At 34.4% G+C, this 24,427-nt stretch overlaps 1 protein-coding gene across 2 annotated transcripts in view; it reads left to right on the top strand.

Annotated features, from left to right (window-relative positions):
- Positions 1 to 372: 372 nt before the first annotated feature.
- The window catches only part of LOC126825133 (tripartite motif-containing protein 45), a 51,536-nt gene continuing 27,481 nt past the window's right edge, over positions 373 to 24,427 (top strand). Inside the window, exon 1 of one of the 2 annotated variants that reach the window (XM_050554632.2) lies at positions 373 to 532. Coding sequence is in view for 1 of the 2 variants with exons in the window: in XM_050554631.1 (XP_050410588.1) it covers positions 10,360 to 10,376 (17 nt within the window). In the remaining variant the exon portion in view is untranslated. Of the gene's footprint in view, positions 533 to 10,344; positions 10,377 to 24,427 lie in introns of those variants that run through there. The other variant, XM_050554631.1, reaches the window with a different exon arrangement.

The raw sequence follows: 24,427 nt of genomic DNA, 5'->3' as shown, positions 1-24,427 counted from the left end.
CCCGTTATCAGATGTATTTTTATCTTGTTAGAGGAACAATTTCACTTCCAAATTATATCACTCATTTCTTTTGAAATCTAAACGAAACTATTCATAGTATTATTATTCCATTCCATTCGTTCTGATAGTCTGGAGAGCAAGAACTTCATACTGTTTACACGTCGGTATTAGAAGCCCCGTCTGGTACATCTAAAAAGCACGCCTGTTCTCAGAGCGCGTGGCACGTGTCGGCGCGTGCCGTGACGTCATGTATATATAATGTAAACGGTAGAAGGGTGTAGATATGATGGAAGCTACCGGTGAGCCATAATAAGACTTGTTCTACGATGTTACCGGCCGGATATTATTAGTAAGCAGATATCGAACCAGACGTGACGCATGCGTAAAGCAGTGTGTTTTCGTCTTTCGACTACACGTTTTCGTGGATTGTGTGAAGTTTGCTTTTTTTGTTTTTTTTCTAGTCTAGGAACTTCTATAGGTACATTAAAGGTACAATTACGGTTTCACTGAGTTAACGTATGGTGCTTTAAAGGTAGGAACACATTTTATTTTAATTTTTAGATTGCCAGAAACTTTAGAAGTTTTCTCATCCGTCTTTTCCAATCTCGACGCAGAAAGAAATCTGACAGCATGCCAAATTACTGATGGTTTAGTCAGGGTATCCACTAATACATACAAAACTCCCATCATTTTGTGGATTTTGTCGGCCAAAAACAACAAAAATCTGAGAAGATTCATTTATTCGTTTATGATAAATATTATACAACTCCTTAAATTGCTGGATCTTATTACATCGCCTTTAAAGATACACCTGGTGGAGTGGAATTCTCTCAGATTGTAAGACTGCGAGAGAACTGGGCCCTGTTTCTCGAAATCTTAACTAAAGATAAAATCCAAATTTTAGTAGATACTTCAGTTTTGATTGACTAAGCACTAAAATCAATCTAATATTCCAATCAAATTACTAAAATTTATATTTTATCTTAGTTAAAATTTCGTGAAACAGGCCTCTGATTATAAAAGCCGTTGTTCTATAATTAAGAGATATACACAGCTCCAGTTTGTGCCTAATCATTCACATTCGAATTAGTTTTATTCATTTTATTCAATGATTCCAAATCTTTAGCTATTAAAAAAATCAGAAAGGGGGTTTCCACCACTTTCCTGGGAAAACCAATAAAATTCCCCGCGGAATAATACGGTTAGTAGGCTATTTTATTCTCCTTATTATAATAATATTAAAATGTCTGTAGACCTGAACACTGTGACTACTTACAGTTAACTATATTTTGCATACAATTTTAAACATTTACAATAGGTCTTCCTAGAAGGGGGGGGGGGCTGTATAATTTACTAATTAATACATACAGTGTGCCTAATTAGACATAAGCTGTATTTTGTTTATAGTATTCTCTAATTTCATTGTGACTATTAAGAATGGTGTGGGAAATTATTTTTGTATTTTTAATTATTTTAAGATATTCATTTAAGAGAATAATCCATGAGGTATCTACAATATAAATCGGCAGCCATATTTATATGTGAATAAACAAATAGAGTTATCTGTCTTTGTGAGACAGGTGCGTTGTGTTAGTTTGGGGAGAAGGGGTGGGGAGAAGGGGTGGGGAGAAGGGGTGGGGGGGGGAATAACGGGTTCCAGCAGCTTCCCAGGTCCTTAATAGGTTGTGTGACCTTTCTATAGGGAGTGTGGCCGCCAAACTCATTAATGGAATATCATTTCTTAATAAAGACTAGAAAAGCCTAGTCCAAACGTCGCAAAGTAATTGTAATCCATGTAATTGTGACCTGTGTATTTCTGTAGGGAGTGAGGGATGCGATCAGTGGACTGAGCTGCACCATTCGTCAGGAGAAGCCTTGATTTTACCATGGACCTTATAATACATTATAATATTATAAGGTCCATGATTTTACTCTGGTCAGTCTAATTTGAACGTTCAGAATTCCATCAACCACCCGTTAGTGTATAATTAATCTGATTTTCTAAGTTTACCCAATATTACCATTACATGACCATTAACACTTAATGAATTGTAACAGACAACGTGGGGTGTAGATAATTATATAATTTATTACCATCCCGAAACGTATTGGTGGGGAATTAGTCTCGAAAATTGAAAGCAGACCACTGACGGTTCTGCAGTATTATTGATGGTTAACTAACAATAAATTATAAACAAAAATATCACAGACCGAAATTTGTAGAAAACTAGTATGTCTGATAATTTGAATTCACGAGTTTTGATGTTTTAACTTGAATGATTCGCAAAGTTTGATAATAAGTAACATGTGCTTTGTTGTCCACTTCTGTATAAAATGTAATCTATATTAACTATTTTAATAATTTTATAAAATTATTGTAATATCTTTCGGATATATTGCGGGGAATAAATTTGGGTCGATACTTTTTCGACAAGCCTATATAGAACACATGACACCATTATATGGAATACAAGTTACTTGAAGGGTTTATTTGAGCGACGTTTCAACGAGAGTTCTCCCGTCTTTATCAAACACTTACCTGGTGATCTGAGAGTGAGTGTGTGTAGATTTGAGGGTGTATGTGAGATTTGGTACGGAACTTTAAATTAACATTGAAGTCAATTCAATGGGAAATATTTGGTGGTCTGTCTCTTAATGGTGGGTGTGGGTAGAGTGTGGGGAGTATTGGGTTTTGTTTCAAGAATGTAAAAGCTACCTGTAGTTGTGTGGGGCATGGGTAGACAGTGGTTATATATATATTTGTGGGGGTTGTTTGGGGTAAATCTACCTGTTTACTGGTGTGTATATGTATCTGGTTTTAGTATTTATTATTATAGTTTATCTCAACATCTGCTCAGATACTTTATATACATATTATTTACACAACTCTTCTCCTATATGCCTCATATACAAAGTAATCCCAAGTCAAGGTCGTTCTCAAAGACAGTTAAACATTACTGAATAACCACAACCTTGGCACAATTCTCTATTTATCTGGACTCATTGTAGCTGATTGAATAGGTTGACAATAATATAGAAATACTTGTTACTTGTTCCGAAAAGGCTAATGTCAGAAGTGTTGTCGAGGTTACTCTTATAGGCTGTTTGAGTTTATTGGTCATTTTTTTTTCACGAAAGCCAATAAGAAATAATGAAATAGGTTATAGATGACCATAGTAGGGTTAGGGTTACGCTAGGGTTTGGGTAGAGTTAGGGTTACGCTAGGGTTTGGGTAGAGTTAGGGTTACGCTAAGGTTTGGGTAGAGTTAAGTTTACGAATTTGCTGGAGTTTAAAATATGGGTTGGGTTACGATAATCCTTACAAATACTGTATCTGAGATTGCCCTTTATTCATAAATAAAGTATTTATAAGGTAATCGCTATTCGTAAACACTGTGGTTACGAATAACGCTGACCAAAAATAAATCATTACACACATTTAAACAAAATATGGACTGAACAGTGTTAGATGGTAAATAAGGAAATTATTACAATATATGGTAATGTTTAATCTTATAACAGTTGCAGATAAGGTGCTATGTCAATTCAAATAATGTAAACTGCAAATGGGGACAACTTGAAACAGGATAGATCTATTAAATCAATGTGTATTTGAGATTAATTCTGAACGGTTGTTCCTTTAATTAAATGTAATAGTAACTTTGTAATTGACATAAATCATTTTAAACTTTCACTTTAAACCCAAATTTTCGTTTTTAGGTGGCTTTTGAAATACACAATTGTTGAGTTTAAAGTATAGGTAAATGCTACATTTTAACTTATAGAGTTTGTATTATGAAGGTGAGTACTGATAGCTCCGATGGTACATGCTGTGTTCAAGCGTTAACAGAAATGATATATTTAACAAAACTGCTGTTTAATTACTGACATTGGATGTTTTACTGGTGATAAATCCGGTAGCCACTTAATACGGTATTTATAAATAGATATACATATTCTAACCTTGGTTCACTCTTTGTGTGTCTGGAAATAACTGAAAACTATGACCTCCAGCACATGCATCTATATTTAATCGAAATATTTTATAACTGATTTGTATAACTGTGTTATTGAAAACACAAAAGGGCAATATCCCAGTATAAAAGTCTTTGATACAGTCGCATTTAGTAATATGTATTGGTCTAATAATTATTTAAATCGATCGATCATTAATAATTCAAGTTTTGTAGACATTTGAAGTTTACATTAGCCATCATTTGTCTGACTTTTGTCTGATTTCGGGTTGGGTCTTTTTGTTGTTGGATTTTTATTTGTTGTTGATACAGTCGCAATTACTAATATATATTGGTCTAATAAATATTTAAATCGATAGAACATTAATAATCCAAGTTTTATAGACATTTGAAGTTTACATTAGCCAACATTTGTCTGGTTTTTGTGTCTAGTTTCAGGTTGTTTTATTTTTTTTTTAAATTAATATAGTTTCTATATACAAATCACATAATTATACAACTGCATATATGAATTCAGATAATAATTTATACGATCAGCAATATACAATTTATACATATCGGACAGCTTGTTTATACTTACTAGTGAATTATTCATTTATTATGTATTTGCATTAACTTATCAATATTGCTTTTGACAAATATACTAAATATGTGTTACTGTAAAATAATAATTCTGTTATCATTTATATACGTGAGAAATAACATCATTTAACGTCAAGTTCTACCGTGGCTGTGTGGGTCATTCTCACCCAGCTCAAAACTTAAATAATCATGTTAGCGTGACTAAGGTGTTAATTGGAATTTCTAAAGAAGGATTAGCTGTAGTCTGTTTCACATTGGGCACTGTTTATTTAATTAGGTTAAACCTAATAGTAAAACAAAATCACTTGATAATGTTTTATTCAACATTTATTATAGTAAAACATGTTTATTTTAACACTTTTAATGTAAATGGAAAAACTTAATATAAAAAATAAATAACTAAATAGCACTATGAAATGAGCATCAACATTAAAAATATATATTTCATATGGGCACGTAAACATTTCATACTTTTTACTCTAAATAGACAAGATGAGATACCGCATCTGCATAAAGCATGATGTCTCTTTGACCATTTCGGAACTGATCTTTCAATGCTTGAAGTCTCTCTTCTAGTTCACGGTAGGCTTTCTTCTTTGGCCTGGAAATGCCGTTAGCACTGAGCTGTACAATTCTTATTTCAGTCAGCGTCTGCTCTCTTTTCAGCACAGTAACAAGTTTATAGATATTCGGATGGGGATGGCCAACAAGCTTATTTAATTTGCTGTGCCAGCCCTCTACGTGGTTTGTTGTAAAAAAAATCACTCATTAAACACAGTTCACATGACACTTATTAAACACAGTTCACATGACACTTATTAAACGGTTAATCCATATCTAATTAGGTGAACACATTTCAGCTACAGACCATAATCCCCCAGCCCTAAACCCTTAATCCCCTTAATCAATATTTTGAGCTGGATGAGAACACCCCGGATGTGTAACGCCCGCTTCCGCTGGAGTGGCATCGCAATGCTTTCTTTATTAATTAGATAGTAATAACAGTATATTATACAGTATGATAGTATAACAGTCTTTATATTAAAATAGTATAAAAGTTTTTATATTAAAATAGTATAAAAGTCTTTATATTAAAATAGTGTAAAGGGTCTTTATATTAAAATAGTATAAAAGTCTGCATTAAAAGTCTTTATATTAAAATAGTACAAAAGTTTTTATATTAAAATAGTATAAAGTCTTTATATTGAAATAGTATAAAAGTCATTATATTAAAATAGTATAAAATCTCTATATTAAAATAGTATAAAAGTTTTTATATTAAAATAGTATAAAAGTTTTTATATTAAAATAGTATATAAGTCTTTATATAAAAGTTTTTATATTAAAATAGTATATAAGTCTTTATATTGAAATAGTATAAAAGTCTTTATATTAAAATAATATAAAAGTTTTTATATAAAAGTATTTATATTAAAATAGTATAAAAGTCTTTATATTAAAATAGTATAGAAATAGATAATAATAATCGGCTTTACATTAAAATAGTACGTACATTTTCAGCTTTAAAATATTATGTAAAATGATTTTGTTATGGAACTAACAACAGGCTACGCTCTTCCTAATATTATGTGATTGTTTGCTTCAAGACAAAATTTGTATGGAAGCCTAATATTGTTAAGCTTTTGATGGAAACTTAAATTAGCTGTTAATAGTATTTAGAATGTTATATATCAACTAAATCACTTTATCTTTCTATTTTTAACACCCAGGGTTGATTTATACCCCCAGATTTTATAATAATTAAAGCAAGACGTCTTTGAGAGATGATAAGTGGAAGGAGTCTAGGAGGATATACCTACACTTCAAGGTGAATTACCTCACGCCACATGTATCATATCATAGTACTGGATAACCATGATACGAGGTTAATAGATTAAAGACTAGGTAAATCGCGTATGTAACATTCTTGAGGAGTCGGGTTTCTGGTTGCTATGACTACAGTTTACAGAAGGTAGATAAAGTTTGTTGAATGGAATAATATCACCTCGTACCAGAGATACCTTAAATTAAAACGTGTTTTATCAATGGGATTGTGTGTTGCCCACTGTGGTTTTTTTTTTATTTTTGATTTTTAGAGACTCGATTGCGGACTCGATGGCACATCCCATTTCCGGTTTATTTATTCAATGTATTGCAGAGTTAGTCATGTATTAATAATTCATGTCATTACATGATTTGTGGTCGAATAATCTGAAACGTGCTCTTCTTTAGACCGTAAGGTCGGTGATTAATTCAAGTGCCATTGATTCGATACCATTAGTACATCAGTTGCCTGCCAGTAACCCCGTTGATTCGCCCCGGGGATCCGGGGAATTTTCGCAACACGACTAAAATTCCTTTGCACAGGCGACTTATTGAAATAAAATATACGATTGAGTTGAGTGCACGTTAAATCACCACATCATTGCTTGATAATGACCAGACGTCGCTCAGTGATAAGCAGTAATTGTATTCTATAGAATTGTGACCTGTATACATCTGGAACAGGTTTGGATAGTTTATACAAATTGCAACCCACAGTCAAAATACATTCTCGCTTTAATTACCTGACGAACTAAATAACTTGTTTACTGTTTACATTGTCCATATAGCCTACTATATGAATATATCCTTACTTTAACTGTTTACTGTAAACTACTCATATACTGTACAGATAGATTGTCACTTTAATTATGTCTTACCTGAAGTACAACTTGTTTTAAACACCCATATATTGTATGGATAGATTGTCACTTTAATTGTGTCTTACCTGTACTACTGTACGGATAGATTGTCACTTTAATTGTGTCTTACCTGTACTACTGTACGGATAGATTTTCACTTTAATTGTGTCTTACCTGTACTACTGTACGGATAGATTGTCACTTTAATTATGTCATACTTGTAGTACTTAATAACTTGTTTACACACTCATATACTGTATAGATAGACTGTCACTTTAATTATGCTTTACCTGTAGTACTTAATAACTTGTCTACACACCCATATTCTGTATGGATAGATTGTCACTTTAATTATGTCATACTTGTAGTACTTAATAACTTGTTTACACACTCATATACTGTATAGATAGACTGTCACTTTAATTATGCTTTACCTGTAGTACTTAATAACTTGGTTACACACCCATATTCTGTATGGATAGACTGCCACTTTAATTGTGTCTTACCTGTAGTACTTTATATAACTTGTTTACACACTCATATACTGTATGGATAGACTGCCACTTTAATTACGTCTTATCTGTATACTTAATGACTTGTTTACACCAATATGGATAGATTGTCACTTCAATGTCTTACCTGACGTACTTAATAACGTGTATACCGTGTGGTATCAAATATATATTAAAATTGAGATTCAGTTTAATTGACAGATGATTGCTTATTTAAAGATGAAAGATATAAAGGTGTGTTTCGTTCTATCAAATTAGAACTAGTTTAAGAATTAAAAATGAAGTTTTAACAGCTTACTTTTATTAACCAACCGGTTAATGGAGACGAGTATACCTTACCTGTAATATTACATACATATACAAAATGTTATGGCCTATATGTAATATTATGTGTATTATTATGTGCATCACCCCATTACATGTATATAAACCTAGTGTTATACCCAATTAGTATTAATATGCAAAATATTTCACGTATAAACTTGTTACACCCTAACTGTAATATTACATACATATACATAATGTTATGGACTATATGTATTATTATGTGTATCATTACATATACGTAATGTTATACCCTATAATATATTACCAGTATTATTATGTGTATTATTACATATACATAATGTTATATTCTATATGTATTATTATGTGTATTATTACATATACATAATGTTATAGCATATGTGTATGTGTATTATTACATATACATAATGTTATATTATATATGTATTATTATGTGTATTATTACATATACATAATGTTACACTCTATATATATTACCAGTATTATTATGTGTATTTTTACATATGCATAATATTATACCCTAACTGTATTATTACGTGTATTATATAATTGTTACACTCTATATGTATTATTATGTGTATCTTTACATATACATAATGTTATACCCCATCTGTATTATTACGTGTATTATATAATTGTTACACTGTATGTGTATTATTATGTGTATCTTTACATATACATAATGTTATAGCCTATATTTATTATTATGTGTATTTTTACATACATATACATAATATTATAGCCTATATTTATTATATGACATTGGTCTAGTATATAGGGTATGATATAACTGTATAATCTATTAGTTCAACCGTTGTATTAGTTCGTCTAGTCTTCAAGGTTACTTATATAATTATATACATCTGCTTTATACATATTAGCCTACATTGTAGACACGACCTTCAAGCTCGGTACAAGCGGACGTTAACCCCTATCTAGTAGTAGTTTAAGATACATTTTATCTTGGATTTCACGGCTTTAATCCACACAAAAAGGTACTGAAATTGATTGTTTAATATTGGATATAAGGATCTTATATTTTCACGGCAAGATAACAACATCAATATTGATTGAAATGGACAAATATTGAATTCTAATTCGTGTTTTTAATTTCGAATATTATGGAAAATGTTAAGTTAGAGGCTTAACTCCTTTTAATTGTACCACCCTGGAAATATTAGAATTATTAATATAACTGAGCTCTTAAAATTCTTTCGAAATGTTCAATGGATTTTGGAATTTGTTGGTTTAAATGTATTAGAGGTGGGAGTGAATTGGTTGCTGACGGACATTTGTGAAGTTGTCGTCTATTGTTGAAATAATATATTCTTAAAATGTTGTTATTTGTTCCATCGACTTGGGCATTTAATTACAAATGTGTTATGTCCACACATTCTTTATCCATACGCTTATTCACAATACTAAGACAAACTGCAAAATATAAATACTTCACTGCAACATTTAATATTAATGTCTAATGAAAACTAACATTGGCGAATATATATACACATCGTCATTACCTAAATACATGCACGGATATTTAATTAGTTTTATATAACACCTTAATATGTTATTTATATTATAGGGGGTTGGATGGCCGAATGGTTAGCACGTGCGCGCTGTATCATAAGGCCTGTCATTGAGTCCACTGGCGTGGTTTCGAATCTCCGGTTGTACGTGACAAGGAGTAGGGTCGCCTGTCCAACCTCGTGGGTTTACTCCGGGTTCTCCGGTTTCCTACCAGTTTTAAATACCCCTACGAGCAAGCGAATTATTGGACCATATGTTACTCCCAAAATGACCTAGTTTATGTAAAGTGGACGTTAAACCTCTCTCTCTCTCTCTCTCTCTCTATCTATCTCCCTCTCTCTCTCTATTTATATTATAAATGAAATGAAATGGGGTTTAACGTCCTACTGTTCTGCGCCAACTGGGATAATTATTTTTTTTATATTAATGTAAACGCACATAATTATGAAAAAGTCAAGGACTGGCCTTAGAAGGACGCATTTTGCAAGAGTACCTGTTGAACCGGCCCTTAATATATAATACCTTTTTAAACTCAGCCTGTATGAATTATGTTCAGATGACAAGCTGACAACAGCGCCCTTTTTGCGCGGGTGTGGTGGATATGTTATAGGGAAACCATTTATGATTTAAACAATATTATACCTGTTTAATTCGTATTTAACAAAATAATTTAATGATATATTTAGTACTAATTGTATTACTAACCATTTACTTACTTTTTTGCTAGACTCATCTACACCAATAATCACTACTAGAAACCGTCACGTGACAATGGCTGACTACTCTCGGTAAGTGAAACCGGAAGTGAATGCTAGAATCTGCTTTTTTTTGTTCTAGGCTATCATGGCTGGCTTTCTATTTTAAGCAGACTATGTTACATAGAATTTATATTAGCTACTCTATGTTCAGATTGCTTTTAAACTATTTAAACTGGGTGAAAATAAGTTTGTTTTTGATATGCTCGCATTCAAATATAGCCCCTGTCTGTTCGTCCTTAATCAAATGTAGCCCTTGTCTGTTCGTTCTTAAACAGGGAAGTTATCACCCGATTTACTTGAAATTTAATTTGCATTTATTAAGGACACATGTCTGTTGAATACAATTATTGTTTATAACCCGTGACATTTCTATAGTCTTTGTCAGTTCAACTAGAAATATATTGCATAAAAATTATAATTATAATCCTATAGTTGAAACGTCCCTTGGTAATAAACAGTTCAACTAGAAATATATCGCTTGATAAAGACTATATAATCCTATTAGAAACGTCCTTTGGTAACAAACAGTAATGATATGTAATAGAATTGTGTCCTGTGTATTTCCATTGTATTGAAACAGTTGTATTTACTATGGAAGACCTAACAGCTCTTTATTCAGTGTTCTTAGTCCTTATTTCTTAATTCATACACCGTAATTCTTATTTCTTCATTTTCGACATTGGTGCACTAAAATTAACATTTGTATATTAAAATTAACACTTTTTGCTCTTAAGAACACCGAATAAAGCTCTGTTTGGTCTTCCATAATTTACATGCTGTCTTTAAATTGATGAGACGTGGATGTCCATCGAATTTCGAAGAATTTAGGTATTTATTTATTGATTTTAATCACTTTTTTAAAATCTTGATTAACGATCAAAATAAACGCCTGAAATCTAAACGTTTAACAACCATTCAACAAAGATAATTTCCAGTAGTTTGAACTCTCAGCGTTATTATCCATTGTTTACATAATGTTATTAAAAGTTCGGACTGATAGGACGACTGGCTTGGCTGCAGTAGGCGCATGTCTGGCAACCTATCTTTTATATGCTTACGTTCAGATTTGCTTGCTTGGTTTTACATATTCGTTCATTTATTCATCATTTGCGACGGTTTTGTTGCCTCAAATTATTGTCAGTCAAACTTAAAGCCACTGATCGTCAATTGCTAAACTGTGTACACTTGTAGGAGGCATTGTCTTGTTTATATCGATTACACAGGATGTCGAATGTTGAGATATTTAAAAACTGTAAATACTGAACGAAATAAAATCATTTTAAACTGATATTAAAGATACATTATGGGAGATTAGATAAAGAGCTATAATATGTAAAAAAAAAAAAAAAGAGAATATGCTGAAAATTTCAGTAATTGCTTCACTCTGAACCGAGATATTAGCGATTGAATTTTAAGTCTAGCCTCGATCATCATTACTAAAGTCGGTACGATAAAAAAAACATAGTCTCGATTATCCATTTCATGATTAAATCAAGAATGAAAGTTGAGCAGAAAATCGGAAGCTAATCGAGTAAATATTACAGGCTAGCGATATAATCGAGAGTTGATTATGGACTGGGTAAGTTAATTAATGTCTAATTAATAATTTAGATAACATTTCAGTCCTAAAGAAAGGCCTGCAATAGACAGATTTAGCTCTTGCATAATGTATGTTTAAATGTTGATCAGCCACTTTAAGCACATATCCTTTAGTTTGACTTCCGTTAGTAATGAACTAAAACAAGTGGTACGTTTTCGTGGGTTTAATAACATTTTCTATCGACATGTTCCATGATTCATTCACGTAAATTGATTCATTCATTTACATCAAGGAGTGTGCTTAGAGAGCATGATATACTTTCAATTTGTTTTTAATAGAATGTTTGACGTAATTATGACGTCATTTTAAATTTATCATTGATCATTTATACTCTCCCTGATATTTATACTGGAAACATATCAATCTTTATCTGTAAACATAAAGATTTCTTTGTTTCATACCCTAGTTGCTTCTCAGATATTATTTGTTCTTTCTCAATTTCAAATTTACTCTGCTATAAGCTTTGTTTATAATTATAAATATCTGCCTCGGTTAATTGTACCATATGCATGCTCTACCAACATCAGGGCCCGTGGCAGAGGGAGGTAGTTAGGGCATAAACACTGTGACTTTTCTGAATGTGGGTATCTAGTGGTGTGGGCGGGGTTAGAATCGAATTCTGCCAGCCTACCAAAAAACAAAACTGAAAACGAAATTTTTGCCAATCCCAGTTTCTGTATGTTAGTTGAAGTGACCTCCGGTTACCCCAGATATACGCCAAAATGACGCTAAAGACCATGTATCTTTCAAAATTTAATGTCGAGTACCGGGGAAGTGACACCCCACCCCCACCCTCTGGCTGAGTTGCTTGTCCAAGGGCCCAGAGGACCCTGTCGCTTGTTCTGACCAACAAGACGTCATTGAATATGACATATTGCACACGTACGAAACTTACGAAGTCGGAAATGAAATGAAATGAAATGAAATGGGGTTTAACGTCCTACTGTTCTGCTCCTATGCTGGGCTAATGAAGACGGGCATACGCCATACAGTGTGCTATGAGGGAAATTTTGCCCGGGCAGCGCACTATCGCCTACTCTTATATCGAATTCCAAATGCCAAGGGATCTTTTACGTGTATTCCAATGTATACACGGAACCTCGGTTTTTCGTCTCATCCGAAGGACTAGAAAGCTGTCCTTGTCAGGCCCTCTGTCCTGCATCACTACCACGCCGGAAAATCTGGATGAACTTTCTCAGGGATCGAACACCCGACCTCCAGGCCAGCGAGCCAGCGTCTTACCCACTTAGCCACGTGATCCCCGGCTAATGAAGAGGGAAATTGTACGCAAACAGCGGTGCTTAGGTCTACTCGATTTCCAGGTGTCGGGCTAATGAAAGACTGAAATTATACGCGAACAATTTGTGCTACGGTCTACTCTTGTTTCGATTTCCAGGTGTCGGGGCAATAAAGATGAGCACACGCCACACAGAGAGCTATAAGAGAATGTACTATGTTCTGACAACAGCGCTACGGTCTGATCTTATTTGAATGTCCGAGTGTCAGGGGATATTTAACGAACTGCAAATGGTATACATCGTACGTCATTTGTCGTGCGATCCAAACGACTAGGCAGTTTTCCTTGTCAGTCCCTCCGTCCTGCATCTCGGACAAGGGGAAACCAGACTGCACAATCTCTGAGAAACTTTATCAGCCAAAACCGCGACAGAACCTGAGACCACCTAGTTAATTAAACATACATTATGCAAGATCTAAATCAGCTTATTGCAGGTCTTTCTTTAGGCCTGAAATGTTATCTAAATTATTAATTAGACATTAATTAACTTATCCAGACCATAATCAACTCTCGATGGCATCGGATACTCGAGATTTTAACTCGATTAGAACGGTTCGCCATTTAAAAATTTAATTTACAAATGGGAAAGCCTCAAATATACCACTGCCCGGGTTACCACAATGCACACATCTTGTCAAAACTAGAAACAGTGATAACTTGGCTCAGATTTCATTATCTTGAGTCATTATAGCAAGAATAGTCAGCTCTTCATATAAATCTTACATAATGTATCTTTAACCAGTGGCATATACCCACTAAGCCACTGTTACTAATCTCGGTTTTTATCATTTGCCTCCTACAGGAATACTTACACTAATCTTGCCAATAAAACTATTCATATTCATATTTTATATCAGAGTGAAGCATTAACTGTTCTTTAAGAGGTCAGATTTCTCATTGATTACTTGGTTAAGAGAAATATATACAATACCATGCATCATTATGTAAACATGCCAAGATTTCAATTATTTGAGTACTTCAGTTGGTTAGGGTGGGGTGGGTTTTCAGAAAATGGAATATTGTTTCAAGACCAATGATTCCTAAAGTGTCTTCCCTGGTAACTAAAATGTGAAATTTAGCTTGAATGACGATTAAAATATTTTTTATTCGATTTCTTATGTTGTAATAGAAACATGTCCCCTCGTCATCCAAGTTAATTAAAATACACATCTATATTTCGTTTCGTTTCGATTTTTTATACTTTCGATGGCCTTTACTGCATGTAGATCTGACCAGTTGTAGTGGGAGGTCGCGTCGACCTATGACGTCAGACATTTGATTAACCAATCAGCGTTGATGTTTCTAGTGGAATACCCACAGTTCCATGCATCGAACGCCAAGAACTGGCTGCAACAGACCGTTTCATTGACTAATCCCTAACATCAACCAGTTATATAACAACCCTTCCAGATCCTAGTGTAGTAAAGACAAGTAAATTTTGAACTATAAGAAACGAAACGAAATAGGATCTGCGTTTTAATCAGATTCCCTCTTTATCTTAAAGATATAGGTAGTCTTGATATTGAAAACTTCATTTAACCTAAGAAAGCTATTAATTATGGGGATTTTCACAATTCCCAGTTCTCTAGTGAAAGTAACGTAAAACGTTAAACATGATGGTTGGGTCTTTCATCATTACATGATCCACTACAATAGTCAGTAGAAAAAACAAAACAGAAATATGATCTCTATTCTGGAGTCTTGCAATATAAAATCTTCAACGCCATTTTCTTTTATATATAAATGAATATTATTCACATTTTTTCAGAATTTTAATTACCTACAAAAGGTAAAAAAAAATTCTGTTAATTGTAAAAAGGTGAATAACTTTATAAAATAGGTAACCGATTTTGACTATGAAATTTCATTTTGATTTCGGGTTAGAAAGTTATTATTGTCGACTTATATGAAGGTAATATCGTGAACGGTGATTCCGCCAGGTGTAACAGGAGTTATCTCGCTTGGCCTGTCTGGCAAAATATTATTTCTTAGTTACCATTGAACCAGGATATATCACATATTCTAGCAGTACTGTTTACATGATTAACTGACCCCAGAGATTTTTATAAATAAAAGAAAAAATATCATTTATTTTGATTGTAGCAATTTAAATAACTCATATTTCTATTTTCATGAAATACTGGAAATACAAATGGCCATTCTCTTTTAAGATTGGTTATTACAAATAAACTACGAAATGTTCAGACAAATTATGGGTCGGGGGTATAGTCTGAGTTTAACATTAGAAAAAAATAAACTGTGGTGTGATTCCATGGATTCATATATGAACGGAGTTACCTCCCTTCAACTAGGGTTGTTTAAAGGTGTATGGCGTGCATCTGAAGGTGATTCATGTAAAGGTTATTTGAACTGATTACACTTACATTCTATCAGCTGTTAAACATTTATAACATGGCAAATACAAACTTAACTCTCCTAATGCTGGTAACTTGTGAATATAACAGCACCAACACAAGCTGTGGATAGACCTAGCTGCTGTATTATACATTGGACCTTTCTTTAAGTCCCGATGCACTATTTGCTTAAACATACATTATGCAAGAGCTAAATCTGCCTATTGCAGGTCTTTCTTTAGGCCTGAAATGTTATCTAAATTATTAATTAGAATTTAATTTACTTATCCAGACCATAATCAACTCTCAATGTCATCGCTAGCCTGCGATGTTTATTGGATTAGGATAATCGAGACTTTTTTTTATCGTACCGACTTTAGTAATGATGATCGAGGCTAGGCCGAACATTCAATCGCTTAAATTTCGGTTCATCATAGTGGATAAATTTGACTGAAATTTTCAGCAAACTCCCTTTACATTATCTAGCTTTTAACTATTATAGTGAGAAATGCCAGCTCTTTATCTATAAATCTTCCATCGGATTGATTATTTAACTTTTAATTAAGAAAACAAAATCAAAATAATTTCTCGACTTGGATTCAATCGGATTTTAATTAGGCCCATCAGTTTTTCTCGGCTACTGATAAAACATGGCGGCGTCTGGTTACCCTCGCTACCGATCAAAGATGGCGGCATCTGGTTACCCTCATTGTCTACGATATCACCCCTGGTGGAAGTGGACGTAAAACTCCAGAAACGAACGAACGATTACCCTCGAGCAGCATGGATCCATGAAATTTCAATTTAACACAACTTTGTAGAAACTGAACGGAATTGAACCATTTTTGGACCAATATTCTTATTAGAGATTCAACCTTCACACCATTGTCTTTACAAGTGATTCCGATTGATTAAAATGACACATCGGGACAGTTCTATGGAATATAATTACTGTTTATTACTGAGCGAGAATCCTGGTCGAAACGTCACAGAGTAATAAATTCTATAAAATTGTGTCCGGCAGATAAGAAACTAGAGAATCCTAGTCGAAAGTTTTGGATTCCATACAATTGTACGATATATACGCTTACGCTTATAGTGTACTTCACAGAAATGAAATGAAATGGGGTTTAACGTCCTACTGTTCTGCTCCTATACTGGGCTAATGAAGACGGGCATGCGCCATACAGTGTGCTATGAGGGAAATTTTGCCCGGGCAGCGGCACTATCGCCTACTCTTATATCAAATTCCAACTGCCAAGGGATCTTTTACGTGCATTCCAATGTATACACGGGACCTCGGTTTTTCGTCTCATCCGAAGGACTAGACAGCTGTCCTTGTCAGGCCCTCCGTTCTGCACCACTGACAAGGGGAAACCACGTCAGAAAATCCAAATGAACTTTCTCGGCCAATGCAGGGATCGAACACCCGACCTCCAGGCTAGCCAGCCAGTGTCTTAACCACCTAGCTATCGTGGCTCCGTGTATTTCACAAGTTCCGTACAAGTTCCGTAACAACCAAAATTCGGAATAAATGGCACAAATTTCAAACAGCTTCTGGTGGTTCATAAAATATAAATGGTAGCACAAAATGGACTTTTATTCTTTAATTCAATGAAAATAAAAATTGATCGACTTTTGCAAAATATTCCTGGAATGATGATACTCTGTGTGAGATACGCGTGGATTCTATGAGTATCTCAAATGTGATCTGAATAAAATTAATTTCCAATTTTCTTTTTGTTGAATTTTGAAAGACAAAATGTTGTTTAAAAAAAACAAACTTTCTGACAGTTTCATGGCATAGCTATACCTTCCCTAGTCTATTTCATCACTTCCGGAAAAAATAAAATTTGGGAAAAGATACACAAATTTCAAATCTTTTCTGAAGAGTCTTAAAAAATGGAACTCGGACTGAATAAACATACAAAGATAAAACAACATTAAGGTTGTTCTTTACTTCAAATGGAAGAAAGTAATAAGGAATATTCGACAAATTTGCCCTCTATGCAAAGGTTTTTATATTTTTTGTTTGAAAATTCTAAGCTATATATAATACATGTATGTGAGATACGGCTTGATATTACCTAACATGTGATTTGAATGAAAACTGTTATCTAAATTATTAATTACACATTAATTAACTTATCCAGATAATAATCAACTCTCGATGCCATCGCTAGCCTTCGATATTTAGCGGATTGGAATACAATGGTGATTAAACTTAAAAGTAGATAATCGAAACTTTGTTCTTTTATCGTGCCGACTTTAGTAATGATAATTGAGGTTAGCTAAATTCAAAAGCTAATCTCCGCTTGGCTGAAATATTCAGCATATTCTATGTACGTTATCTATTTTTTAACTATTATTGCGAAAACTGTCAACTCTTTATCTAATCTCACATAATGCCCCTTTAATTTGAAAAAATCTTTTTCTCGAGGTTTGAAGTACACCATGGTCATGTTTTTTTTCGGACCGGCGTATTTATAAAATAATGATCCCTTTTTTTTGGGCCAGTGGGTTTTCTTATCTAGAGGTTTAAATATTTGATTAAAAAAATAACTTACATATTATCTGTGTCTGACTGGTGGTATGGGCCTGCGTTTCTTCAGATTACACATGAACACGACCCTGGAAAGATTCCTACTGTTGGTTGTCTCGGTACGTGCTGGGAAACCACGCAAAAAGGTCAATAAATTCAGATAACTTTTGATATTTGGTTGAATATGCAAACGTCTGCATTCTATAGGTTGGGAGGAGAGGAGCATAGTTTGTAATTATCTAGAGAATCTCGCGTTACGAGATTAGGTTATCTGCAAGTCTGTTTTAATCGCCAGAACTTTGTTTTACCATAACTGAAGGTGAAAAACGATGTGCAGCGCAAAACATTTTATATTACCTTGAGATGACGAACAAACCATGAACAAATATGATTAAATATATTGCTTGAATCAAGGGCATTTTTCATTTCTCGTTTCTCGCGAGAGCGTAGCCATTACAATCAACAGGCAAGTACCTTATTTTATTTCAACTCTTTGTGAAAGGGACTACAACTTTAAACTTGTTTATTTTTGAAAGATTTTGTAGATTTTAGTTTGTTTATGATTTTATGTTTGCTGTTGGTGTTTGTCCTCATGATCCTTAATGTTCTAGACGTGCAAGATCCGCAATGTGGTCAATTATATATCGCCCTTGGTGTTGCTATCCATTCCAATACGTTTTCAACGAAAATCTTGTCTAAACATTAAGGGTTCTTAGTGTTCTAGATGTGCAAGATCCGCAATATAGTCTATTGTATATCGCCCTTGAGGTTACTATCCATTCTAAGACCTTTTCGACGAAAATCTTTTCTAAACGTTCGTGTTTATGTTCAATTAATTATACAGTCGAACGTTACTCATACGCCCACGTGTCCAAATACCCTTCAATATCCATGATTTGGTGACCTCTGCGGAACATTTAGAGATGATTTTTTCAGTTTTTAGATAAATAAATGTAAATAGGTGGAGCTAGTATCGTAGTTGCCATGGCGAAGGGCAGATAAGTAATACAGGTATCAAAGTGGAGTAAGACAGTTAATTATTTATATCATAGCATGCTGTACAAAAGGTCAGGTAGAGAGATCAACAGGACTTAAAGATACCTTCCCGCGTACAAACTGTGTGACTTGGTAATATATTTGGACTTAAGATATTCAAACTAATTAATCTAACTTGATTGAAGGAGGGCTCATTTTTCAGAATGTATTTGTCATTACTTACTGCCCATTTACCATACTTGAATTATTGTCTGCCAATTTCTTTTTCCACCGTTTAATTGCAGAGTCTGTTACACCAGTGAATGTTTCCAAACCCGTCTAACCATTCGATCAAGAAATTTCACCTACCCCCTAAGTCAAACTGGCAGACAATAAGCTGTCGGGTTGCCAGTTAGTGGTACCCTTACATTTTTGCAAAGTGTTTGCAGCATGGGTGTTTTTTCGGGTAATCCAGCGTTTTTCTAGTAGGCTTGGGCGTCTACACGTATACTTTCCATATATATCAAATTTGCCATACCTTTATTGGAAATAACCCCCCCGATAAATACTTTCTTGAGAATGTATCTTTAAATACCCATTTAATGAATAATAACAATTCTAGTCAAACCAGTCCATTATTTATATTTATGCGTTATTTTTGTGCCAGGTTTGTGTAATTAGTTGCCCATTATCAATATCGCGCAGGATGCATCCTCACCAGGGGAGCATCCAATCAAAGAATGGAATTAAATAAAGGGTTTATTTTATTATTATTTTTAAAGTTGAAATTATCACTGTTAAATTTGGTGTACAAGATGCCCTACTTAATTTGTTAATTCGATCTGTTTATATTTAATATTATGTGTTCTTTAGTTAAAGTTACATTAGTTACGAGGTTAATAAAGAGTTGGCAATTCTTGCTATAATAATTCAAAAATATATGATAAAAAAAGAAAATATTGAAAATTTCAGTCAAATCACTTTATTCTGAACGGAGTTGTCACATATGTATCAACTGTGTCCGCACCGTCGACGAGAATTACCGATCGTTTAATTGACAGACGATAACTCCACACACACATTCTCGATTATCAAGTAACATTCTCAATGGCTATGGTACCCTCGCTTAGCAGGCCTTTCATCGGCAGACTCCGGTAGTGACGTCAGTGACTAGCTTGGTCGGCCATTTATTGATTTAATTTTAAATGGACGACTGTTTAAATCAAAGCTGTATCCAAGCCATCCGAGGGTCTACAGAGTTGATTTTGAGCTTGTCATGTAAATAAAGGTCTAAATATAAAAAAAAAAATTGTAAAATTTGTGAATAAAGGGAACTAGCAAAAATAGTCACAGTTATTATCTAAATTAATAAAATTTATTTTAAAAAAATCAATAAATTAAGAGTTCTTTAATTAATCCATGAAGATTGGTGTGTTTTTTAAAACTTTTTTCGGTCAAGATTTGATATAATACATATGGTGACCAGGCCAGGTATCAGATAAAAATAGATTGTAATAGGAACGGTAGACAAATAAACCAAATGAAGAGCTCCGATATTACAAATAGGTGCCTGTTTATTTATAGTAGATAGACACCTTATTTATATAGATCATAGTCCAAATTCTAACCTATTATACCTTACGTTCTAACCTGTTATACAATGTTAACCTTCTCCCTGATGGCAGATGAACGTTGTACACAGTAGTTAGGGGGAATATTCTAGTAAAACAATTAAACTTGAATAACCCATAATATTAATCATTTTAAAGCGATAATTGCATTTTTTAAATCACGTGTTTAAAAAAAAGCCTTAAAATACATGGCATCTATACACACAATGCTACCTTGTTAAAGAATAATCCTAAACCCTATAATTCACTTGTGTCATTTGGGAAATTGGCAAATATGAATTATAACTTTCTTTTAAAATCCAACGTTGCTTTTTAAAGTACATGTATAGTTGTCATATGAACAATTTTCAAAGTCTCGCTCAATCAAGCATCATTATCCTTATCTGTTTAACCACGGATCTTGACAATCGACATAACCCCCTCTTCCATTGTGTAGCCTTTGTTTTCCAGTGAAAAGAAATGATAGAATTTTCAAATAGCGTAGGTGTACAGAAATTATTTAAAATTTTTGTGTGGATGTTTTTTAAGTGCTAGAATGATTGCCATGATTGTATAATATTGATTTGACAACCTATGAAGCAATAGATATATAGAAATGAGTATGTCTTGACTTTCTTAGAAAATAGGGGATCACGGTGGCTAAGTGGGTAAGGCGCTGGCTCGCTAGCCTGGAGGTCGGGTGTTCGATCCCTGCATTGGCCGAGAAAGTTCATCCAGATTTTCCGGCGTGGTTCCCCCTTGTCAGTGATGCAGGACGGAGGGCCTGACAAGGACAGCTGTCTAGTCATTCGGATGAGACGAAAAACCGAGGTCCTGTGTACACATTGGCGTGCACGTAAAAGATCCCTTGACAGTTGGAATTCGATATAAGAGTAGGCCGTAGTGCCGCTGTCCGGGCAAAATTACCCTCATAGCACACTGTATGGCGTATGCCCGTCTTCATTAGCCCAGTTCGGAGCAAAACAGTAGGACGTTAAACCCCATTTCATTTCATTTCATTTCATTTCTTAGAAAATATGCAATTATCGATTAAAAAATAATTCTCAAGCTTCTGCGAATAACTTCGGGTGGGTCGATTAACCGAGGTACCGTGTACACATTGACAGTTAGAATTCGAAATCAGAGTAGGTTGTAGCGCTGCTGTCCGGGCAAAATGTTCCTCACAGCACACTGCATATATCGTCGTCTTCATTAGCCCAGTCGGAGTAGAGCAGTTAGAAAAGTTAAACCCCCATTTCTTTTCATTCATTTCGTATCTGTGAATAACTTGTACACATTCACGTATCATATTTAAATTCAGGCGCATCCATTACAATTGGAAATGAAATTGGGTTTAACGTCCTGCTGCTTCAACTGGGCTAATGAAGACGGGCATACGCCGTACAGTGTGCTATGAGAGAATTTTGCCTGGACAGCGGCGCTACGGCATAGTCTTATATCAAATTCCAACTGCCAAGGGATCTTTTATGTGCACGCCAATGTGTACACGGGACCTTGGTTTTTCGCCCCACCCGAACGACTAGACAGCTGTCATTGTCAGGCCCTCGGTCCAGCACCATTGGCAAGAAGGAACCCGATGGTAAACGCATGGATCGATCACGGGATCTCCAAGTTAGCGAGCCAACGTCTTACTCACTGAGCCACCGTGCCCCCATTACAACAGGACCTCGATATATGATCTATTCCAAAATGCTGTCTTTGGTGGTTCCGTAAACAAGAAAGGAACGAATTTTGGATCACCCCATTGCACTTCCGGAAGCGTTGACATTGTATCGTGAGTCAAACTTTCGCACCTTTGACTGAGCACCGCGACTGAATGATTGTAGACCATGTTTCATCACAAACTAAATTCCAAAAGACAGCACTACAGTTTTTAAGCCAAGAAGATGCCAATTAAATATTGTAAAAAAAATCTGGTTCACCCTTCTTACCTTCTTATCACTGCTTCTGGGTTCTGGGGGTCATTAATTGTGATAGTTTTAATTGGTTAAAAATGTTTTATTAATCAAACCGACGATGTGATGTAGTAAACATATCTCCTTGTTAACCCCAGGAGATTAATGATATCGTGTGTTTAGAAACGTTATCTATATCTTAATGGAGAGAGAGAGAGAGATGGGGTTTAACGTCCACTCGACACAAACTAAATCATTTCGGGACTAACATATGGTTCAATTTTATTTCAACAATTCGCTTGCGCATAAGCTATTTAGCAGTGGGAGGAAATCGGAGAACCGGGGAATCGAAACCACGCCAGTTGACCCATTGACAGACCTTATGATACAGCGCGCAGGTGCTAACCATTCGCCCCCCCCCCCTTAATGGAGGAGATATAATATACTATAATATAAAATACTGTATGGTATAACCATAATATAACATTTCATTATAGAGAACAATGGAGACAAAAATTAATGGACTTCTTGAAACGGGTGGGGTGGGGTATAAAAACAACCAATGGCCTTACTTCGAATTAGAATGAGGTGTTCCATATTATCATCACATTTTAAAATTGTACGCTCAGATACAAATGAAATGAAATGAGTTTAAATAACGTTCTACTGTTCTGCTCCAACTGCGCTCATAAAGGCGTTAACACCCCTGGTTGATTGGCTAAAGTAGGGGGCTTACATCCCTCGCTGACTGACTAAACGTGGAGGTGTACATCCCTGGCTGACTGACAAAACGTGGAGGTTAACGTCCCTAATAGGCTAGGTGGGATTAACGTCCCAGACTAAGTGGACTTAACGTCCCTGGCAGACTAAGTGAGATTAAGATCCCTGGCTGACTAAGAAGGATTAGCGTCACTGTCTGACTAATATAAATGGATCAGAGTCTATGGTTAATTTGATAAAAGTTAAGTCCCTGACTAAATGGGGTTGAATGACTAAGTAGAATTAACTTCAATGTAACAAAACAGGCGTATGCCTGTTAAACTGGTATCAGTCACCTAATTCAATCTTAGACCAGTCATAATTTCTTTTAAAATTTGCATTTCCAAAGCATTTCCCACGCAAAACCTCTTTGTACTATAATGTTATTTATTCCAGACAGTTCTTTGCGAAATCGACATAGATAGGGATTGTAATTGTATGTCACAACCTCGGGGTATGCGCATTATAATTATCTTGTTTAATATAAAGGCCCTTTTTTCTAAACCTTCATTCTGCTGATTCACGTATTATTACATCATGTTCCTTGTAAACATTTTATTTATAAACAGTGTTCAGTTGCCCCAATTAAATGGCCGTAAATAAGATATTGAACAAATATATCAACATCTTGTTAGATTAATGTCAATATTTGGTTTATCAAGGCAATAAACTACTGGTTTAATCGCATCATTATGACTCGGCTTTATTTAAATAACATTTTTACACCTGCCAGGTAGACGATCATGATTCTACAAAATAAAATTAATTAAATCTAAGAAATACACGAGTATATATAAAGAAACATAAATGATTGACACCATTTCTTACTATTATTATTAACGGGTGTCGTGCATGTGACATAATATGCTTTATTACTTTATTTACATTACCGGACATGTAGATCGAAGAGATACACCGGTATATATAAAGAAACATAAAAGGGTTGGCGCCATTGCTTCCTGTTATTATTGACGGGTGTCGTGCATGTGACATAATATGCTTTATTACTTTATTAACGTTACCTGACA

Source organism: Patella vulgata, chromosome 6, assembly GCF_932274485.2.
Source record: "Patella vulgata chromosome 6, xgPatVulg1.2, whole genome shotgun sequence".
Taxonomy (NCBI): Eukaryota; Metazoa; Mollusca; class Gastropoda; family Patellidae; genus Patella; species Patella vulgata.
This window is presented reverse-complemented; position numbering and strand designations above follow the sequence as displayed.